Source organism: Erpetoichthys calabaricus, chromosome 2 (assembly GCF_900747795.2).
Source record: "Erpetoichthys calabaricus chromosome 2, fErpCal1.3, whole genome shotgun sequence".
NCBI classification, from domain to species: Eukaryota; Metazoa; Chordata; class Cladistia; order Polypteriformes; family Polypteridae; genus Erpetoichthys; species Erpetoichthys calabaricus.
Window position 1 is genome coordinate 254,853,922 of NC_041395.2, and position 24,500 is coordinate 254,878,421.

General features: G+C 36.2%; 1 protein-coding gene across 32 annotated transcripts in view; it reads left to right on the top strand.

Annotated features, from left to right (window-relative positions):
* Nucleotides 1-24,500, top strand: part of ank3b (ankyrin 3b) — a 643,030-nt gene that overhangs the window by 609,168 nt on the left and 9,362 nt on the right. For 26 of the 32 annotated variants that reach the window (XM_051923878.1, XM_051923871.1, XM_051923867.1 and 23 more), the window contains 4 exons: nucleotides 3,912-4,055; nucleotides 5,961-6,645; nucleotides 18,021-18,369; nucleotides 22,880-22,960. In XM_051923878.1, coding sequence (XP_051779838.1) covers nucleotides 3,912-4,055; nucleotides 5,961-6,645; nucleotides 18,021-18,369; nucleotides 22,880-22,960 — 1,259 coding nt within the window. The remainder of the gene's footprint in view (nucleotides 1-3,911; nucleotides 4,056-5,960; nucleotides 6,646-18,020; nucleotides 18,370-22,879; nucleotides 22,961-24,500) is intronic. The other 6 variants (XM_051923886.1, XM_051923887.1, XM_051923879.1 and 3 more) reach the window with 2 other exon arrangements.

Genomic DNA, 24,500 nt, shown 5'->3' on the forward strand with positions numbered 1-24,500 from the left:
CCGGTCCCCCTTCTTAAAGAGGGGGACCACCACCCCAGTCTGCCAATCCAGAGGCACTGTCCCTGATGTCCATGCGATGTTGCAGAGGCGTGTCAACCAAGACAGTCCTACAACATCCAGAGCGTTGAGGAACTCCGGGCGTATCTCATCCACCCCCGGGGCCCTGCCACCAAGGAGTTTTTTGACCACCTCAGTGACCTCAGTCCCAGAGATGGGGGAGCCCACCTCTGAGTCCCCAGGCTCTGCTTCCTCATTGGAAGGCATGTTAATGGGATTGAGGAGGTCTTCGAAGTACTCCCCCCACCGACCCACAACGTCCCGAGTCGAGGTCAGCAGCGCACCATCCCCACCATATACAGTGTTGACACTGCACTGCTTCCCCTTCCTGAGACGCCAGATGGTGGACCAGAATCTCCTCAAAGCCGTCCGAAAGTCGTTCTCCATGGCCTCCCCAAACTCCTCCCACGCCAGAGTTTTTGCCTCAGCAACCACCAAAGCCGCATTCCGCTTGGCCTGCCGGTACCTATCAGCTGCCTCCAGGGTCCCACAGGACAAAAGGGTCCTGTAGGACTCCTTCTTCAGCTTGACGGCATCCTTCACCACCGGTGTCCACCAACGGGTTCGGGGAAAACTTACATTTATTTATTGCAACGCTAACCCATGCATATGCAACATTTTGGAGAAGGTGGGAAATGATGACACCCTTTGATGAAGTAGGGACTTGTAGCCAAACCAAGTAAATGACGACTCATGCGTATAATAATTCATGTCACTACGCTGTTATTCTTTGTATATTGACGTGACAGACATATTAAAGCTCAGTAGTGATGATGCATAGACTCTCTTTTAGTTAATTTTTAAGAGGGCTAATGCTATGTATATACCGTGAAGAATCATTTTGTTTTTTTTCGTCAATTTATGCTTCCTGTTGACACTTCTCAGGATCAGAAAGCAATGTGCAGTTAAAACAAGGCGTGATTCACTCCCTGAGCACAGAAAGCTCTAAATATCATGCCTTACTGCCTATTCATAGTCTAATAGTTTGACACAACATGGCTTGTTTGGTTCTGCTTGAAGACTATGCAAATGGCCATATACTGTATGAATAAGCTTTTAGGGACTAGCAGGATATTTTTTTGCCCATGATAATGACTGGCTTATGAGCCAATTTAGGCGCTGAAGAGCCATTCAGTTTCTCTAATATAATTTGTGCAATTGACAGTACTCATAGCAATAAGGGCACCTAGCAAGAATAACTATGGTTTTGCTAACCGTGACTAGTGACATTTTATTAACACAAAAGTCATCTACGATGCCAAATGTTGTGGTTTTATGGTCTGGGTCAACCCATGATTCATTTATTTCAAGGCACAACTTGCTTATGCTGACGCTGTATGTGATGGCTGACAACTGCACAGATGACAGTGTCTCTGCTTGTCTCTTGTGTCCCGTTACGCAAGTAAGGAGTTGTAACTGATTGATCCTGCAGTTTTTCATATGCCCTATACAGTAATCCCTCGCTATATCGTGCTTCGACTTTCGCGGCTTCACTCTATCGCGGATTTTATATGTAAGCATATTTAAATATATATCGCGGATTTTTTGCTGGTTCGCGGATTTCTGCGGACAATGGGTCTTTTAATTTCTGGTACATGCTTCCTCAGTTGGTTTGCCCAGTTGATTTCATACAAGGGATGCTATTGGCAGATGGCTGAGAAGCTACCCAACCAGAGCGCGTATTACCTAGTAAATAAAACTCCTCAAATATATTGTGAGCATGGGGGCTGTTCGCACCCCTAGAAGATACGGCCGCTCCTCAAAAAACACTGAAAGATTACCTTCACATTGCTCTCTTCCTTGCTGGGCTTAAATGTGGCTGCTTTGTCAAACGATATGCTTCCTGCATGGTGCTTCGCATACTTAAAAGATCAAACAGCACGTATTGATTTTTGATTTTCAGAATTTACTGTCTTAATCTTCTTTGTTTATTTATCTGGTTTGTACAATGCTATATACTGTATATTCTGCCGTTCTTTATTTATTCTGTAAGTGCCTTGAGCATGGGAAAGGCGCTATATAAATAAAATGTATTATTATTATTATTCTCTGCTCCTGACAGAGGGGGTGTGAGCAGGGGGGCTGTTTGCACCCCTAGACTATATGGACGCTCATCTAAAAATGCTGAAAGATTATCTTCACGTTGCTCCCTTTCTTGCAGCTGGTTTGTCAAGCGACATGCTTCCCACACGGTGCTTCGCATACTTAAAAGCTCGAACGGCACGTATTGATTTTTGATTGTTTGTTTTTCTCCGTCTCTCTCACTCTCTCTGACATTCTCTGCTCCTGACGGAGGGGGTGTGAGCAGGGGGGCAGTTTGCACCACTAGAGAATACGGACGCTCCTCTAAAAAAATGCTGAAAGACTACCTTTACATTGCTCTCTTCCTAGCAGCTGCGTTGTCCGGCGGTGCTTTGCATACTTAAAAGCCCAAACAGCCCTATTGATTTCTGATTGTTTGCTTTTCTCTCTCTCTCTCTCTCTCTGACATTCTCTGCTCCTGACGCACTCCTTTGAAGAGGAAGATATGTTTGCATTCTTTTAATTGTGAGATGGAACTGTCATCTCTGTCTTGTTATGGAGCACAGTTTAAACTTTTAAAAAAGAGACAAATGTTTGTTTGCAGTGTTTGAATAAAGTTCCTGTCTCTCTACAGCCTCCTGTGTTTCTGTGCAAATCTGTGACCCAAGCATGACAATATAAAAATAACCATATAAACATATGGCTTCTACTTCGCGGATTTTAACCTTTCGCGGGGGGTTCTGGAATGCAACCCCCGCGATCGAGGAGGGATTACTGTGCTATTCATTGTTACAGCAAACATGGGCCAGGTGATAGCAGCTACCTGCTCAGATGCTGGTGCCTTTTGCCCTTCCCCAGCCCCATTCTTTAATGCTGTGTGGACTCCTGAAATGCAGGCGACATACAGATGGCAGTGTCTGGCTGTGTCAGGTGGGAGACTGCTCTACCAGCCAATGAAGGTCTTCAGCTTTGTGACTGCATATGTATGTGGTTTATTAGCATAGACCATATAGGGTTGTTTTAGGGTGGCAACCAGGCCGGGTTCAAGGAGTTCACATACACACATTTGCAAGATGATTGTGATTCAAAAAGGTACTGTAAATGATGTAGAAATATGTGCATGCCAGGTTATATAAATCAGTTCTTTTTTTGGCATACACATTTTCCTGTTTTATGGCCTCATGCTAGAATCCATACAAAGTTTTATAAATGAGATATATGGGCTTTTTTTTTTGATGAATTAGTGATTAATTTAGTCCTTTTTGTTCAAACATAATTGGTAACATATCAAGTTCTACCAGAATTATACTCTTTCCTATGTAAGCTAAAAATGTGACTGGTTAAATAAGGAAATGTGTTGCAATATAATTAAAACATGTGGTGCCAATTAAGAATGTAATTAAGCTAATAAACAAGTATACTGTATCAGTTCAGTAAAATATTGATATTTAATCTGAAAAAATTTGATTAGAATTCATTTTAATGCAAAAATACACTTTCTAAAAATGTTAATACATTAACAAAGTATACCTTGTAATTAACACTCAGAAATAAATAATAATCCATCCATCTATCCATTATCCAACCCGCTATATCCTAACTACAGGGTCACAAGGGTCTGCTGGAGCCAATCCCAGCCAACACAGGGCGCAAGGCAGGAAACAAACCCTGGGCAGGGCGCCAGCCCACCGCAGATAAATAATAATCATATACAAAATAAAACTTGTTTAATGTGCATATTTGCATCAAATACATATTCTGAAGCTCATTTTAAACAATAGATACAGATAGGTTGAAATGCAGTTGAACACTCTTTTATTTTTCTCTTTTAGCTGATGCCTTAACAACCGTGCTGACAAAGATCAATCGGATGGATATTGTGACCTTGCTGGAAGGACCAATATTTGATTATGGTAACATTTCAGGCACAAGAAGTTTTGCAGACGATAGTCCTGTTTTCCTCGAACAGGCTGATGGTAAGATGGTAAAGTTTAGCCCAATCTGTATATATTTACTTAAACTTGTGTATTCCATTACTAGTAGAAAATTGGCAATTAGCACATGTCACTTAGCACTTGCTTTGTTCTACTCCTGCATGTCAAAAATACTGCAAACTGTTTCTAAGTCATCCGTAAAAGGATTAGATATGATATGTACTTTCTGAGACAGTTTGGAAAAGAAAAAAAAAAAAACTTTTTTATTAATTGACTATTTTTTGTTATATCTAGACTTCTAAAAATATACACTTGTTTTCCTTATACTACTGGGTAGCAGTTTGCTGTCAAACCTTAAAAATTTAGCTGGTGTCTGGTTTCATCATTCTTAATTGTGTGTGTATTTTTAAGTCTGAAGGCAGAATTATACCACCACTGATATGCTGTGTTATGTAACATTACAGAAAATGGTTCTATGCAAAAAGTTGGATTTCTAACACACCTTGTAGTTTCAAATTCCTGGAAAAGATAATTGAGGCTAAAATTAACCATTTTTAATAGTGAATAAATAATGGTAAGATTCTACAGGGCAATACAGAATTAATTATATAAGATAACAACAATTCAAAATTGATTTTGTCATTGTTACATTTGTAGGCAAACGTGAGTATGCTTTCAGACTTTTGAAATACATGTAATGAAACACACATGATGATAACCAAAACCGTTTTTGCCTCTCTGTTGCTCTCATTTACATTAGAAAACCTTTTTCCATTGCTTTGTAAAGGGATTTCTGTTTAATTCATATTTTTCTCTAGCTTTTCTTAGGTAAAAATGTAAGAGCTGCTTGTTTAGGATGAGATGCACTGCTTGACAACTGAATGTCTCTTTAAAAGCTTTAAACCTCCCTAGTACTTGTTTCCTCTGCAAAACCACACTCCCTCTGCCTTCCTGTCACGCTGAAACTCCTTCCAGTAATCCTTTCTTCCTGCCTTAAGAACCAGTTTCATATTATATCAAGATCTTACTGTTGTCTGAACTCTATAAATAATGCTTCATCACTGCCTGGACTGGATTCTGCTTTCTTACTCTGAAAATTTATTTTTTAACATGTGGTTTATGTTGTCGTTTCATTTTTTTCACTGTGTAATCTGTTGTTCATTTTCTTTTTTTTTTCTTTTTTGTTTGTTTTCTCCAGTGTGTTTAATTGTTCCTATTTTACCCTTTCCCCATAAATCACTTAGCCTACTACCCACTTCACCTAATTTTCCCTGTTCAAAACACTCTTCCTTTTATGAAGCTTACTTGTAAATCTTAGTGGTCTGGGAATTCATCCTGGTACTCCTTCCTTCACCTTTTTAATTTCTATCCATGGTTTTCAAAGGACTCTTCTTGTGTTTTTCTTTAGTTTTTGATGACTGTACTTTGAAATTTTGTTTTATTTTTTATGAAAACATGGAACTTGGAATTTCCAACTACATGCAACCAGTATAGGATAAGTCTTGCATGATGATAACAGCTCACTCATTTGGTTTTTACCAATTTTTCCTTAGCATGCTGCCTTTGGCCTAAGGCTCAAGTAGTAAAGAGATAAAGTTGGAATGTGAGAATGAGCAATGCACTTCAGTTTAAAGTCCTTTGTAGTACTTTTGATTTCATTTCTGCATTGGGTTGTTCACATTTTTAAATTTACCATAGCATTGTATATAGCAGTTTTTTTAAATATGTGACTTTTCCACACAAACACTGTAACATTGCAATAAAATATAAAATGTTAATCAATTGGGCTGTGAGAAACATCAGTTTTGCCTAACTGTTGACTGTACTTTTCATTTCAATTATATGTAAATTTGTGTTTCATTACCACATAATTTCATACATTCATGTCTTGTGCTGTGCCTGTTAATATGTTACTCCATGTCAGCCCTATTGTGTTATCTTACCCAGGTTATTCCTCTATCCAAAAGGAACTTCAGACTCCCTCAGGGTTGTATTATGAACCTCCTACCCCTCTCCGACAAGAGGATTTTTTTAGTGATATTTCTAGTGTAGACTCTCCCATTAGATCTCCCAGTAGACCAAGCAATCTCATATTATCTCCACAATCCCAAACATTCTCCACTACTAAAGATCCACCTATGGTCACTGCTGAAGACACTTCACCGGATGACCTGAAAAACAGAACTTTACTAGAGTCTGATCAACCTTTTGCTGACTGCCAGACTCTTGAAAAGGAGGATGCAAACTTGCTAAATATGCAAGTACATGGAAGGCTGACTGAAGAAGAGAAGAACATGTCAAGATATGTGCCATTAGAAGAGCTTCAGTCAATACAGTTACACAAAAAAGAAGCGGGCAGTAATTCTGGTTCTAATGAGGAAGAGGCAGAGATAGCAAAGATCACTGAAGAAAGAATTAAAGCTCTTCTAAAGGACATTAGGCTGGAGGAAGGTGGAGAGAGCGAGGAAATGACAGAGGAAAAAGTACAGGAAATTTTACAACAAGTACTGCAAGCAGAAAAAGAAATGTCTTCAATTCCAGGTTGGCACAATGAGACTTCAAGCGCTAATGTGGAGCCACCCATTCCTGGTAACGGTTTAAGCATAGACTTGTTGGAACAGCAGGAAAACAGGTATGTCAGTTTATCAACTGGTGATAATTTCTACTGTTTTATATTAAATTGTGATCCTGAATTTGAATCTAGGCAACTGTATGTCCTATTTGTAGTCAGCATATTCACTTAATTTTTATCTTGGGATTTCTTTGAGATCTCAACAAAAGAGGTGCTTTCCCCAGACTAAACAAACCATAGGTTGACTTTCATGTCTTAATCATATCAAATATGCTATAATAATAATAATAATAATAATAATAACAATACATTTTATTTGTATAGCACCTTTCCCATGTTCAAGGCACTTCACAGAGTCTTGGAAAGAAGCAGCAGGTATATGTAACATTGGATACAAATGTTTCCTGAATAGAACACTAAAGCAGGTAGATACAAGATATACAAAGCATTAAATTGAATAAAACACAATAAACCAGAGTAAAATACTAAATTCAATATCTAAAATGAAAGCCCATAATTTCCAGACAGAGGAGCAGCTTCCGTGACAGGCTGCTGTCACTGTCCTGCTCCACTGATAGACTGAGGAGATCGTTCCTCCCCCACACTATGCGACTCTTCAATTCCACCCGGGGGGTAAACGTTAACATTATACAAAGTTATTGTCTGTTTTACCTGCATTTTTATAACTCTTTAATGTAATATTGTTTTTTTATCAGTATGCTGCTGCTGGAGTATATGAATTTCCCCTTGGGGATTAATAAAGTATCTATCTATCTATCTATCTATCTATCTATCTATCTATCTATCTATCTATCTATCTATCTATCTATCTATCTATCTATCTATCTATCTATCTAATTTGTGACATAACACACACACAAATTATCCTAAGCAACTGGACAAAGAGGAAAAGAGGGGGCAGAATGTCAGGTTTTAAAAGCCTTCCTGAACAGATTAGTTTTAAGTTCTTTTTAAAAAACTGGAGTCAGACAATCTAATTAATTTTGGGAGGTCATTCAAAAGTCTGGGCGCTATATAGCCGAAGATCCTATAACAGTCAGGATTATGGTATGAAGGCAGGTTTTAAGAATTGCGGTAGGAATGGGGTCCAGTACACAGGTAGTGGGCCTCCTCTTACAAAGCAGGTCATTAACAAATGCAGGTGCCACTGGTGAAAATTTAGAAAAAGAATTGGATGGAGTGGGAAGACAGGGAAGGATATAAATGGATGATGGATATGTTAGTTGAATTATTTAGATTTTTAATTTTATTGCAGAAAATATCAAGGAATTTTTCACAGATTTCAGTAGAGGAGGTAATTGGGCCAGGTGCAGGTTGAAGTAGTTTATTAACTATAGAGAACAAAACCCCTGGGTTATCATGGCCACTTTCTATTAGTCTGCAATAATGTGTGTCCTTGGCTGCAGTTAATGCATCTCTGTAAGCCCTTTGATGGTCAAAGAAAGCCTGGATGTGCACAGTGAGGCCAGTCTTACATGACATTCTCTCAAGGCATCGGCCAACTGCTTTTATAGACTGTAATCGTACCATGGAGCTGAGTGCTTAAAGGAAACCTCCTTATGCTTTAAAGGAGCTGTTTTATCTAGTGCTGAAAAAAGGGCTGTGTTATAGTGATCAACAAGATGTTTCTTCCAATGTTTTCATAAAAGGCGTGTTTACATTCCCCCAGTGAACATTCTTAGATTTCTCCCATTGCTGCCAGATTTGACATTGGTGTTTTGACAAGTGCAAACTTCTTAGCAGTATTTTTTCCAGGTAGCAGAAAGCCCCATTAAATAAATATTCTAGTGATTGACAGAGATGTTTTTAGGTATTTCTTTCTTTTAGGAGGAAAATTGATGGGGAGTTTAAAAAGGTTCGTACACAAAAATTGTTACAGATATTTAAACATTAAAACTATAAAATCTAAGGACAAGTCAAAACCAATAATTCTTTCCCTAGTTATTTTTTTTCTTTTTCTGTTTGTTCATTAAGCAAATACTGTATCATTACGGGTAACACAGTACTATGTATTCAGATACTGTTATCTGATTGCAGTTCCCAGTAGTAGTGTAACATGTTACAGTATAAATTCTTATAATCATATTAAAGTTACAGACCTAACTAGTGTTGTGTTACTTGTGTTACACATGTTTCTAAGAAAATAATGTATAAATGTTATTAATGTCTCGAAGGACAGATATTCCATGTCATATAATGTCCAAAGTGGTAAGTGTGGCTATTGATTTGCATTACTTGCCTGATTTGCACACCATGTTCACACTGGAATAGAGTGCATTGAATTTGCAATGCTGCCTAATTTGTATTGGAGATAGAGTGTTATGATAAACATGATAAAAATTTACTTTGTATTAAATTAATATTTGTTGTAAATTTATTTAACATTTTTGGAGTTTTTGAACTTCAGAGATTGATTCTGGACAGGTAGTTTATCAAAGGCTACCTACATAATTATGTATAAATTATTTTAATGTTTTATTTTACCATGACACTATTTTGTTTTCTTGTGGGCACCACCATTTTGTGTTCCCACTGCCATAACATAACACTTGGTTGCTGTGGGTGTGGTTCCAAAAGTCACATAGCATGACATCATCAGTGTGACACTTTACAAACCAGCAATGCAACTTCAACGGCATCTGAGATTGTGGATAATCAAAAGAAATATTAATGGCATTTTTTGGTTTATTTTGTTACAAAATATAGTGATTCTCATTTAGAATTCTCATTTTAGATTAGTGTTTTGGTTTGGGCACAATTGTAATTGAATTCTCTGTTTTCAGCTTTCATTTATATTAGACTTACATTAATTTCCTGATCCTTCCTTTAAAGACATACATTTAGATTTTTTTAACCAAATATTTGCCTTAATTCTGCCTGTAAAATAGTTATTTGCAACATTTAAATGGTTTCTATTTTAATCTAACATCTTTCATGTTGTAAAGAGCACCGAAAGACACTCTAGGAGTATTGATTGCTTTAAAAAACAAATAATTCAGGAAGTTGTCTTTGCCCAATCACTAAGTGCGCCCATCCCCTGACTGAAACACTACAAATGATTTTATTGTTTACCAACTCAGTTTTTGCAGGTGTTTGAGCAATTAACCGTTTTATTTTTAATTATTAAGATTAATTTTGTATTAATAATTGTTTTTGTGAACTAAAGGCCTTTATTGCTGGTTTATATATTTGAAATGGCACAGTAGCATGTAATTTACTTGTTTATGTGCTGAATTCTCTTTCACTGTTATTTCCTTCTTTTTAAAATTGTAAAAGGACTTATGGGTGTCATCCTCGTGATTACCAAATGGGGATTAGAATGCAACATAAAAGTAGTTAGTAATGTGAATACTTTTTCCAGGAAGTAATCAGTAAAATAATTATGTTACATCTTGCGAGAAGTAATTTGTAATAGATGACTTTTTTGAGTAATTACCCCAACTCTCCACACAAAGGTCTTTAATTTGAGTCCAAGTTCTGACACTTCACTGTTCATACCATAATTTCTTACAGCACAGATATGCCAACAATGTGTACACTTCTCACATGCATTACAGAGTAAAGGATAAATAAATCAAAACATCTAGTAAAATTTAATAACACATTAAAACAAAATGAAAACATCAGAAATTTAAACTAATATATTTCTGACAAATAATCAATCAGGCAAACTTTTGTAAAGGAACAATCCAAAAAGTGTAGTCAATTGTGCTTAATGAGTAAAGTGAAATTATTAACAGAAATTTTTTCTAATCATTCTTTTTATACAAAGTTTTTTTTCTATTTTTAAATTAAGTAGGAACAGAGTTTACTTTATCACTTTTGCGTCTGATACAATTAACATATGTTCAGCAACATGCTGTAACAGGAAAGAATGTTCAGATACAAAACACAACTGGAAACAGAAAATAAAACCATTAAAATGAGAAGAAAATGAATAAAAACTATAAATAAAATACATTTTGAAAGAAACAGAAATGTTCAAAGGAGGGGGAAGAGTGTGTTTATTTCCCATTAAAACACTGTTTAAGAGGTAGTTTCTGAAGAGCGGCCGTGTTCCCAAGAACAAAGAATGCACAGAAACGTCATTATGATAAGAGAACTAAACTCAGTGAATTCAAACTTGGTGATCAGGTACTGCTTCTGATTCCTTCTGACCTAAGTTCCTAGCGAAATAGTAGGGTCCAGCTGTGGTTGAAGAATGTATGGGTCCAGTAAATTACAAAGTCAGGATACCGGGCCAGCAAAAGCCCATACAGATTTTGTATGTTAATCTCTGGAATGACCCTCAGGAGGTGTTAACTTTCGTGGCTGCATTCTCCTAGATGGACGTTACTATTGGTGACAATTTGACTGAATCTAAGAAATCTGACTTGCTGTCTTTGATAGGACGTAACTCTAATGTCTTTTCCTCTCTGCTTGGCCTTACTGGACTTGTAGAACATAAGTTCATTACGGAGACTGATTCTAAGGTGCAGGTGCGGCGGTATCAGATACCGGAGGCAAGGAAGAATGTAGTGCATGATAAGGTCAGACAGATGCTCGAATTAGACAGACAGACAGACAGACAGACAGACAGACAGACAGACAGACAGACAGACAGACAGATAGATAGATAGATAGATAGATAGATAGATAGATAGATAGATAGATAGATAGATAGATAGATAGATAGATAGATACTTTATTAATACTTTATTAATCCCAAGGGGAAATTCACAAATAGGTGTTATTTGTGAAAGTAAGAGCAATTGGTATAGCCTGATCGTTCTGGTACCGAAACAGGATGATTCGATTTAGTTCTGTATCGATTTTAGACACTTAAATAAGGTTTCCAAATTTGATGCTTATCCTATGCTCTGTGTTGATGAATTACTGGAAAAACTGGGTCAGGCATGACATATCTCTACACTCAGTCTTATAAAGGGGTACTGGCAGGTGACTCTTGAAGCTTCCAATTGCGAACAAACAGCATTTGCCACCCTGACAGGTTATTCAAATTTACTAGACTCCCATTTGATTTGCATGGTGACCTCTAACTTTCCAGCATATGTTGGATCAGAATTTCCACCCCCATTCCTAATATTCCAGAGCATATCTTGATAATGTTGTCATTTTCAGGAATGATTGGCAGTCGCATTTGGTTCATCTTCAGGCTGAACTTGACAATTTGAGACAGGCCAGGTTAACATCTAACCCTAAGAAATGTAAAGGGTTTCTTGATATATATATATATATATATATATATATATATATATATATATGGTTTTGTTTTCTCTGGTCTTTTTACAAAATAATTTATTGTCTCATTCTTCTGTGTCATTAAGTGTGTTTACATGTAACTTAATAACCTGGTTATTCACAGAAGCCCAGTTTCAAAAATGCCATGTACACCCTTATACTGGTTAAAAAAACAGGATATTGGCCTCTGACAACCTGGGTTAACACACAAAGATTTCTCTGTGAGTAACCCAGTTATGTGGCCATGTAAATCCATAACCGAGTTACAGTTAAGGAACTCAGCACCATAATCTCAGCATAGACATTGCCACCTGCCTTTTTAAGCCCAAGCTTCCCTGCTATAAACAACAACCAAAATGGATCAGAAGAATGATGAAGTCAAAAAAGAGTCACACAACAATTGACACTGGAGGATCAAAATGTGCATTCAACAAAACCAAATACAAAAGTCATCAAACGTTCATACCATAAGTCCAACACTAGGAAAAAGTGAACAAAAAAATGACTTCCAAAGTTTCAAAGGAATATCCATAATCTTGGATGACTAGGAAATGCCTGGTGTGACCTTTTATCACACAATTGTAGTGATGTGACACAACACGCTGTAACAGATAGCCCGGCCACAGACAGACACGACACCACAATGTCCACCACACACACGTTTATTATACTATTTACAATAATATTTACACACTATTGCAGTCCTTGGTCCTTCGGCCACTTTCACTCTTCTCTCGCAAGCTCTGTCCACTTCCACCAGACTCCGGCTCCCTGAATGGAGTGAGGCGGCCCCATGTATAATGCCCCAGATGTGTTCCAGGTGCCTGATGATGTACTTCCAGCAGCACTCCCCAGTGTGGCGGAAGTGCTGCCCTTGAACCCGGAAGCACTCTGGCGTACACCATTCCTGGTCTGTCAACACTTCCTGGTGTACCGGAAGTGCTGTCCCCCAGGGATCAAGGACCGTCTAGGTGCCCAGGGAAGAGAAGTGCCGCTATCCCGATCCCTCCTTCCTCCAGGCATCCCAGCGGGGCAGGGTTCCTGGCCGTCTATCACACCGCACTTCTGGTCCATTTCCTCTAGCAACTATGTAGCAACCATTTTATAAAATGGTGGTGTCTGTGAAAACCAAAATGGTATCAGAAAAAACATGTGAACATGTTAACTACATTACATTATATAAATTCTTAATCCAAAAATCATTGTCACCAATGATTTCAGCATGCTTCAAATTCAATAATGGGGATAACAAAGACCAGAAAGCATAACCTTAAAACAACAATAAACTCCATCCCTAATAGGTACAACCAATAAATCAGCACAATTTGAATTCTATGGAGTATTGTGTCCTTAACATTTACCCATTATTCATCATGATCCAACCTTGCCTTTGAACTCATAGCACAAAAAAACCTCTCGACAAGAAGAATTGGTTCAGGATCACCTTCCTGGTCTGTTTCTCACATTAGAGTGATAACTCACCTGCTTTAGTTTTCTTATCACCAGAGCTGTAGGAAAATACAGAATTAGACCTACTAAAGAATAAAGCCCACCTATCTCATTATGAATTTATCCTCTTAACATGTTTTAAGTAGGTAATAGTCTATATACATTTTAAATGATTTTTGAGAACCCTGTAGAGTGTGTTTGTAATTATCTAAGAGTTAATTTTATATTCAGCAGCTCTGTATTGTACACATTCAATTCCTGGCCTGCTGTTTTTAGGAGAACAAAACACTAGGATTTAACCTTGTCAGGAAATCATTGCTCTATCACAGCCCAAATGCCTGTATTTGAAGCGTCCAAATATAATTCAAATTGTAAAGAGCAGTAGAATGTCATAAAATGAGAACAGCCATGAAGAGGTTTTTTAATTCAAAGAAGGCTTGCTGAGTTTTCTGAGACCAAACAAAACACTTATCAGTCTTTTTTGATAAAGAATCAATTGGGGAAACCAGTGTACTAAAACCCCTAAAACATTTTCTGTAATGGTTATTTCCCTAATAAATCTTTGGATTTGTTTGACTTTATTTGGCACTGGCCATTCTAAAAATGTTTTAATTCTAGATGGATCTAGTTAGGCTGTCAGTTTAAAATGATGCATCCTAAAAATTAGATTGCTGGTGTATGGAATTGACATTTTTGCAGTCTTTTACATATTCTCTTTAAAACTTTTAGAAGTCTTCTCCGTCGTAGGAAAAACATGAGATATCATACATATAATTCACTACATAAACTTCCTATATATCTTGAAATACTTGGTTAGCAAATGATAATGTGTTGAAATGTGTCAAAGGCAGTTTTCTATTTATCTTCATCATGAATTATGATTAAATTATAAGCCCTAAGCAAATCCAATTTTGTAAAAACTGTGGAATCACTGACTTAATTAAACAAGGAGATGATTAATGAAAATTAGTCATCATTTTGCAGTGAACTTTATTTTATTTTCTATAATCAAAATTAGGCTGATGAGATCTATTTTCACTCAATGAAGATAAATCCAGCATCAGGTGGACTGTTAGGCAAATAAAACCTTTTGCTAAGATCTACTTTATATAATCCTCTGTAGCTTTAGCTTCAGTCTTGAGTAAATACAACCTGCCCATATTCCAGCAAGGCAACAGATTTCTTGCATGGTGGTCTTTACTAAAGACATCTCACAATTCTTTTTGAGAGGTGGGCTTGCCTGAAATTGCATAGCTATAACATGAGAGACAGGAATACCTAGGATAGCAAAACATTAATTTATTGTGTAAAATACCCATGGTCATTTTAATTTGTTCTGCAGTTTTATTATTACTACTGAAAGTCCCCTGTCTGTAATATAATGTTTTATTTGCAGTGCAAAATCAAATGTTTTTATTTTTAATCTCTTAACCAATAGTACATGAGAAAAAAATTTGACAGCCTGTGAATCAACAAAAGCCTTGAAAGAAAATGTTACCATTAATTAAATAATAAGGCATGAACGATTCCTATCTCACCAATTTGAATCCCTGGAATTACAGAATACTTGGGAAAAGATAATTTCACATGCTCTGAACCACCAGAATAGCAACAACTTTTCTTTAATATGCCTTATTTTTAAGCAAGACTAACAAAAAGCTTCCCAACATCCACCTTATGCAAAGAAACAAGCATCCATGTCATGACTTGATAACTAATATATTAATTCCTCAGGCAAACCATAAAAAAACACAGATGTTAAAAAGTAACATTCCTGACAGAGTCCTCTGAAAACATCTTGAAAGAAATAATATTTTCAGCAATGGTCTTTATTCTATAAATAAAATTTAATAGAGGTTTAGTGCTCACCACTATTTGCTTTGTTGCTTTAAAAAACACCATGAATTGGTGTAAATCCAAATAATTAGTGTGTTCTACATCTGATATTGCTGTTGCCCACTCTAAGGATTTATCCAATAGCAGTGAGATTGATTTATCAGTGGCATATATAGTGAGTTGTAAATTAAAAAAAAAAAACCTCAAAACTCCACACAACTATTTGAATCTCCAAATGACACCCTGGATGAAGAATCTTTTTTTATATTTGATTTGGCACAGTCATGCTAGTTTAATTAGCAATTGCTGTAGATAGTCGTTAGTTCACTTATGTGAATTTGCATTGTTTTTTTTTTTTTGCCAGCAATTCTAAGTCCTACTTGGTAGGTTTTCTAAGGACAGAGTCAGTCATTTTAAATGATCTGTATTTTATGACCAATGAGACTATAATATCATAAAATAGGTGTATCCTTGGTAATATTTTCCTCAGTTGGCAGAGATCTGAACATCATAACCTTGAGACAAGTTGGGGCCAATTGATTGGTCAAATTTTTGTTAAAGAGTAAACCAGTTATTGTAGTCAAGAATCCTTAATAGGTAATATGAAAATTCCTAAAAATACATATTTTTAAAATTATTTTGTAGTTAGTGTTTTTGTTTAAGTAAACAACACACAATACCAACATTAATTTATAGAGCACATTTTCATACAACAATGTAGCTCAAAGTGCTTTACAAAATGTCAAGGAGACAGTTACAAGAAAACAAAAAAAATACAATTTGGTAGTAATATTAAGGACTAAGTATCAAAGAAACAAAAAAATTAATCTAAATGATCTTAAAAACAGATAAATATCAAGTAGAAGAGTAGCGTCCTTATATATGAAGTAAGTCTGTAAGGATGATTACGGTGATACGGTCAAATGGCCAGGAGGACAGAAAAAACGAGAAAAAAAAAAACTCCAGTAAAGCTGAAGAAAATCAAAATCTGCAGGGGTTCCAAAGCCAAAAGACCCCCAGCCCCCACCTACCTCACTTAAATGTCATTCCTCTTTGTTTCCAGATTTCATATGAAAGGATTCGATGAAGTCGGTCTCATGGATAGCTTGGGCACCTGCTTTCATTGGAGTGTAGGGGGATAGGCATTCCAAAATACAGGACAGAGCAAGACTATTTAAGGTTTTATGAACCATTAGTAGTATTTTAAAGTCAGTTCTGAATGACATGGGTAACCAGTGTAACAATGCTAAAACTGAAGATATGTGCTCAGATTTTCTTGTTCTAGTTAAGATTCCAGTTGGTGTATTCTGTACTAATTGCAAACGACTTATGTTTTCCTGGCTTAGGTAGTTCTGTTAGGAGTGCATTACAGTAATCTAGTCAACTAAAAACAAAAGTGTTTAGTAATTTTTCAGCATCTTGTAAAGTTATAAATTGCCTAACTTTTTGCTATATTCCTTGAGTGAAAAATGCAGTCCTAGTAATCTGGTTGATATGTGATTTAAAGTTTAGGACAGACTCAATGACTACCCCAAATTCTTTTCCTCTGCCTTGATTTTTAAACCTAAGTGATCAAGTTTATTTCCAATACCCTCGCTATTCCCATATTTGCCAATCACTAAGATTTCTGTTTTTTCTTTGTTTAGTTTAAGAAAGTTTCTACTTTTCCAGTTAGAAATACTGTTAAGACATTGAATCAGAGAGCCAAGAGCATCAGGGTGATCAGGCACCATCGATAAATGAAACTGTGTGTCATCTGCATAGCTGTGGTAGCTCACCTTGTGTTTTGAGATAATCTGGCCTAATGGAAGAATATAGACTATAAAAAGCAGCTGACCCAGAAGAGATCCTTGTGGTACACCATATACAATATCATGAATTTCTGAAGTACAATCACCACAACTAACAAAGAGTTTTCTACCTGTTAAGTAAGACTGAAACCAAGACTAAGACTTTGCAGGTGAGGCCTACCCATTGTCTAAGGCAATTTATAAGAATATTGTGATCTATGGTGTCAAATGCTGCACTCAAGTCTAAAAGAACAAGAACAGATATACAGAGTCTGTCTACATTTACTACCTTTTTACCAGTGCAATTTCTGTACTATGATTTGTGCAAATACCTAACTGAAAATTGTCAAGAATATAATGTTTTAATGAAATAATAATTTAGCTGCTTAAAAACTGCCTTTTCTAGAAATTTACCTAAGAATGGCAGTTTAGAAATTGGTCTACAGTTGTCAAAGACTGGGTTCACTATAGCACATGGCTCTTGAATAAGATGGTGTCTGAAACATTAGTTGATGCACACTTAGCAACACCGTTTGTGTAAAAATTATCCAGATATTATCAAAATAATGTTCAACCCACAGATGATTCTGATATGTTCCCAATAACCTTGATAGGGAATGGTAGAAAAAGAAATAAGAGTGCATATATATTTATTTACATACAATAAAGATGTTTTTCAGTATTGATGGAAAGTGATATTTACTTATAGCCACCACACACTGTTTGTACTTTTAAAATTTTTTTTTATTATTGTCTGGTAAATGAATAGCACAACTTTGCTGAATTTATGTTCAGGAAATGGATGAAACTTTAAGGAAGGAAAGAGGAATGGGTAAATACTTAAAAATAGACAGTGCCTAAAGATATAACATTTTTGCTAATATATACAAGAAACTGGTTACAAATAATAGCTGTTTATTATCAGTTGACATGCATACAAGTACAGTAAGTAACTTTACGATTATTGTTTTATTAACTTCTTTTCTTGTCTTTAAGTAAAATTGTATGTATATCCCATTTTATATTTTAAGTGTTACTAGTACCCTTCTGTTTTATGTAATATCAATAACAAAATTGTTTTTTTTTAATGTGGTACAGCCAAGATCAGTCCAGTGATTCTATTACGTCATCCTCAAAATCATGCAGAGGAAAGCTAAAACAGAATGGTGAGCATACAGACCGCACTTCTCAATCAATGACAATACCTATACACCAGGAGTCAAGCAATGGAGTAAAAAATAATTCCTACAAAGATGCAATGAAGCAAAAGGTGCAGAAAAGTTCTGTCCGTATTGAGGAGCACTTGGAGGATGGAAACAGACTTACTTTGGAGGAATCAATGGCACCATCATTTGGCAAAAAAATAAGCCGAGATTCACCCGAACTAGGAAAACCAGGACCAAGTTTAAAGGAAGAAGACACTATTATATCAGAGCACAAAGTGCAGGTAATTGTATGCTTTGAGAGTTTTTTAGAGCATCAGAGTATAAGGAGTAATAAGTAATACTCCCAATAAGGAGTATAAGGGTAAAAATAAATCATCTATTAAACATTACTATTTGCAGATTTACAGTGGCAAATTAGAAAAGTCAGTTAATTAACTTTTTTTATAATGAATGTACAACTATGCAAAATATCTTTGAAGTTGAAAGATTAATATTGTATTTCGTTATTTCATTTATATACCTTGCAAAACTCATCCATAAATAAGTCATACAATATATGATTCTCTTTTTTTAAATCATTTAATTTCGGTAATGGTAATTTATAGATGGACTTAGAAAATGGATGAATTAATTTGATAATCTCTTTTTCAACCATTGTTTTCTTAATGAATGGATTTTAACATCAATATATGCCTCACGGTTTTACCAGCTATTCCAGTACTATTATCCAGTATTTTCTTTGCACTTTCCGTTGTTAATGTCTTAGCCCACAGCAAGCCTATTGATGCTAGTAGTTGTGTTCTGGGGAGCATCTCCAGCTATTGAAGTCCATCCAGCTTTGTGTGTGTCAGTATGGGACTACTACAACAAGCTACAATACTTACATATTTTGTCTGATACTTAGCTGTGTTCTCCATCTCTGCAGACAAAGAAGTTACAAACCTCTGTAGTCACACATTGAAGTGATGGTCTGATGATTTGTCATGTTCTGTGCGCATTACCATGGATTCTCGTCATGACCTGGACTAGCTTAGTACTCCAATTAGTACTTAAAACTCACATCTTTTACAGATTTTTCTATCTTCATGTAAAATGTTAAAAAGCAACGCATGGTACTTGCCATACAGTCTACCCACTAGTGTTGTATTTTCTATTAACTTGGTCTCCTTCATAAACACTGACTGCTCATATCCCATGTTTTAATTACTGAGAAGACATATAAATAGTAGCTGTTCTACTCATGGAAAGGACACCTAGTTTGTGGGCTCAGTATGTTCTTTCTGTATGTTTGGTGAAAGTTTCTCCCAGAATCCAAAAAATGCTGTTTGCTTAGCCATCACCTTTACACTGACCGGTTGTTGATATCTGAGAGTTTTTCAAAGTATATTGTGTTAGACTTCCATCCATGCCAGGCTATGCTCCAGCTCTGTGTCTTTTACCATACGATTAGCCTGGTGGCTTTATGCTTCTAAGTTCATTAAGAGAATGAACAATTAAGCATTTATTTATCATCGCAATGAGTCAGCAGTCCTGTAAATATATGCGCACCTGAAAAAGATGAAGTGTTAGACTGGCCGCATAAATTACAATCAGCAATTTGTGTTAATGCAGAAGTCTTAACATTATTTATATTTGTACTGTTTAACCACCACCAACATCCTTTTTTTCTGTCTTGCTAGTTTAGCAGCAAAACTCATTTTTCCTTCTTCCAGGAGGGCTCCTGTGTGGACAACTGGCAGTCCTCATTCTATAATACTGTATTATCTACCTTGAATTTTGTACATTATGAATTCATGTTGCATCCAGGAATTGAACTGGAATTTGGACAACCTCCATTCAGTTTTTTACTTTTTGATTTTTGATCATAGTCTCTTGACTGGGTTAGGTTGGGCTGGGTTTGTTTTTACTTTTGTCATTGTTGCTTTTTATATTTCCCTTTGTTATTCTGTTTTTGATCTAACAATCAAAACTTGATCACAAAAACCATTATATTTGACCCTAAAAAATTACACTCTAATATGCTTTAAACCTACCCTTATGGCATTAACTATCAGCAGGTAGGAAAACCTTTGCAAATTTGTGAATTGTGTAACTATTACACATCTTTGATACTTTAATTAACAACACATATTTCATATAATATACAGTACAGTCATACAAAAACGTTTGGGAACCCCTCTCAGACTGCATAATAATTTACTTTCAACAAAAAAGATAACAGTGAGCTTCCGAACAAAGATTTTTAGTGAAGCAGTATTTAGTTGTATGAAATTAAATCAAATATGAAAAACTGGCTGTGCAAGTATTTGGATCTCCTTGTAATTTTGCTGATTTGAATGTATGTAACTGCTCAATACTGATTACTTGCAACACCAAATTGGTTGGATTAGCTCGTTAAGCCTTGAACTTCATAGACAGGTGTGTCCAATCATGAGAAAAGGTATTTAAGGTGGTCAGTTTGCAAGTTGTGCTTCCCTTTGACTCTCCTCTGAAGAGTGACAGCATGGGATCCTCAAAGCAACTCTCAAAAGATCTGAAAACAAAGATTGTTCAGTATCATGGTTTAGGGGAAGGCTACAAAAAGCTATCTCAGAGGTTTAAACTGTCAGTTTCAACTGTAAGGAATGTAATCAGGAAATGGAAGGCCACAGGCACAGTTGCTGTTAAACCTAGGTCTGGCAGGCCAAGAAAAATACAGGAGCAGCATATGCGCAGGATTGTGAGAATGGTTACAGACAACCCACAGATCACCTCCAAAGACCTGCAAGAACATCTTGCTGCAGATGGTGTATCTGTACATCGTTCTACAATTCAGCGCAATTTGCACAAAGAACATCTGTATGGCAGGGTGATGAGAAAGAAGCCCTTTCTGCACTCACGCCACAAACTAGAGTCACTTGTTGTATGCAAATGCTCATTTAGACAAGCAAGATTCATTTTGGAACAAAGTGCTTTGGACTGATGAAACAAAAATTGAGTTATTTGGTCATAACAAAAAGTGCTTTGCATGGAGGAAGAACAACACCACATTCCAAGAAAAACACCTGCTACCTACTGTCAAATTTGGTGGAGGTTCCATCATGCTGTGTGGCTAGTTCTGGCCCTTGTTAAGGTTGAGGGTCGGATTAATTCAACCCAATATCAACAAATTCTTCAGGATAATATTCAAGCATCAGTCACAAAGTTGAAGTTACGCAGGGGTTGGATATTCCAACAAGACAATGACCCAAAACACAGTTTGAAATCTACAAAGGCATTCATGCAGAGGGAGAAGTACAATGTTCTGGAATGGCCGCCACAGTCCCCTGACTTGAATATCATCGAAAATCTATGGGATGATTTGAAGCAGGCTGTCCATGCTCGGCAGCCATCAAATTTAACTGAACTGGAGAGATTTTTCTATGGAAGAATGGTCAAAAATACCTCCATCCAGAATCCAGACACTCATCAAAGGCTATAGGAGGCATCTAGAGGCCGTTATATTTGCAAAAGGAGGCTCAACTAAGTATTGAAGTAATATCTCTGTTGGGGTGCCCAAGTTTATGCACCTGTCTAATTTTGTTATGATGCATATTGCATATTTTCTGTTAATCCAATACAGTAAAGTACACTGCGGCTGTAGATCTTATATGCTTTTCCTCCTTTTTAAATAAAAAATATTGTGGATTCATGCCGTAATGGTGTCCTGCAGCAGTGTAGCTGTTCCCTTCCTTCAACATATCCAAAACTTTTACCTTTTCTGCAATCATTTGCATCTTCTGTTGGCACTTGGACACGGCCCCTGAAGCAGTAGCAGGAGCATGTTAATGCTGAATGAGTGAGATGAGACTTCCTGGTTAATGCAACACTCCGTCGCTGAGCCAATCAGCACACAGGAACTTTAACTGTGTGCTCTGATTAGGTAGCTTCTCAGTCATCCGCCAATAGCGTCCCTTGTATGAAATCAACTGGGCAGACCAACTGAGGAAGCATGTACCAGAAGTAAAAAGACCCATTGTCCGCAGAAACCCGCGAAGCAGCGAAAAATCTGCGTTATATATTTAGATATGCTTACATATAAAATCCGCGATAGAGTGAAGCCGCGAAAGTCGAAGCGCAATGTAGCGAGGGATTACTGTAAACTAAATGTCACTGCTGAAATACTACTGTTTCCATAAGGCATGTCATCTATTAAAAGGAAGTTGCTACTTTGAAAGCTCAGCCAATGATAAACAAAAATCCAAAGAATTAAGAGGGGTTCCCAGTTTTTTTCATATTACTGTAAATATTTAAAGAATTTTACCTTCTCAGTCCTAGAGATGTACATGGTAGAGTTTATTAATTGTATATCTCAAATGTTTTCTCCATATTCTAAATTTTAAAATGACATATCTGTAAATGCCCACCTCAGTTGGCAGCCACAATTTCTGTCATAAGTGAAATCTCTGTAATTTAAGCCATTGCTTCATCCCTATTTATGGAACAGGTCCTTCAACTTGAGCATTTGGGTAAACAATCTTACATTTATTATGTTTTCTTTTTTTAACAAATACTTGGATAAAGAATGATAAACATTTTTTAAACGATGTTATCTATACATATTTCTTGTGCCCTGCACTATCTACATTTTTAATGTTTGTTTTTTTTTCTTACTTGGATTTCAAGATGTAGATTAAATGAATTTCTAGATATGTATAAGAGTGAAGACTGTCTATTACATCTTTTTATTCCCTGAAGCAGTAAATTTTATTACGAACATGTGCAAAGTAATAAAAGCTTTTGTAATAAAGTATGCTGAAATGCATTTGTTAGGAAAATAAAGATAGTGAATCCAGCTCTGATGAAGAACGGACAGTCACCACTAGGGTCATTCGACGGCGGGTGATTTTAAAGGTATCTAGCAGCCCTGGTTGGTTTGATGCCTCTAGCCTTGATGTATATCCTTTCTGTCTATGCTTCGCTGACATGTTTATTATTTTGATGCAGTGTTTTGGGGTTTTTTGCTGTGTTTTTGGCTGTTCATTTCCTCTGGCATGGTTTTACTTTGATTTGTTTGATGAACGTAAATCCGTTGCTGTCATTATATAGCATGAAACTCTCTGAATTCAGGACAGTAGGGATACAACAATCCTGAATTACTGTCCTATTGCTGCTATATATGAAAATCCTCAAAGAATGAGCAAGAAATTTGCCACTCTTCTTCAGTTTAGTAACTGGACAAGTTAAAACAAAATTGTTCTATCATCTATGATAAATTCCAGAAAATATCTCATAAATTTGGCACTCTGATAAAATTTGTAGTTAAAAAGTATATGTTTAAAAATTTCTGAGCTATTAAAATCATATTTATGTTTCCCTTCTGTAGCCAGATCCATGTATGGCTCTGTGTGTGTGTGTATCAATAAGCTGTAATAATGTGTGTCAGCATTTGTGGTCTTCTTTCAAGATTTAAAGTTCTAACAGATGTACTTCTCCCCAGTATGGACTAAACCTTATATCATTTGTACTTTCTATCTCAAGACAGATGGCATGAGTTATAAAACAAAAGCTGGCACCTCAGTAGTTTTCTCAATTGACATGATGCCACTTCCCATGGTGCCACTGCTACTATATATATGCTCTCCTCATTTTGTCCTTTATTTGTTTCAGAAAATCAATTTAGAGTGGCTTAAAACATCATAAAGACATTTCTTTGTGCCAAAACTGCATTTTCAATAGGTCCACTGTTAAAGACAGTGCAAAGAAAAAATAATCTGTGAGCAAAGACAGTGAATCATCTTTATGAAATATTGTTTGTGGTTACTATAACAGCACAGCCATTTCCCAGGAGTTCAAAATCTGCCTCTCAGCATTGGCATCCAGGGAAGGAAAGCCAAGTTGGTGTGTAAATAAATAATTAAACAAAAAAATTCACTAATTTAAGTTGTTCAGTAAAGTTTACTTTTTTATACTGCCCTTTACAATAGGTTATTACTAATATTACAGTGTTTTTATAGTGCATGTACAGTAGCATGGCATGTACAAAAATAAAAATGTCACCACCCTGTGGCCCAACTTGCTGAATCGTATTGCCATACAGCTCATTCAAGCTGGGACTGGCAAACAATTACATATTAATTCTTAGTGCCACTTAGCCAATGTTCATAACAAGGTTAAAACATTTTTGAAGTTTTAATTATTGTTCTTCTATGACTGCAAAAAGTGTTGGTAACGAATAGGGATACCACCTAATACCAGCTACTAAAAATACAAAGCAGGCAAAATAGCATATTTACTGCATGCAAATGAAGTAGCACCATCTTTTTGGTTTAAAAAACAAAATAAATGAAATGGAAATAAGATTTTTGTCCCCATGATTTAGAGCAGATTATTCATGTAATGTTTTCCAATTATTTTCATACCTTTTAATAAATCTAGCAACTGAAAGCAGGTG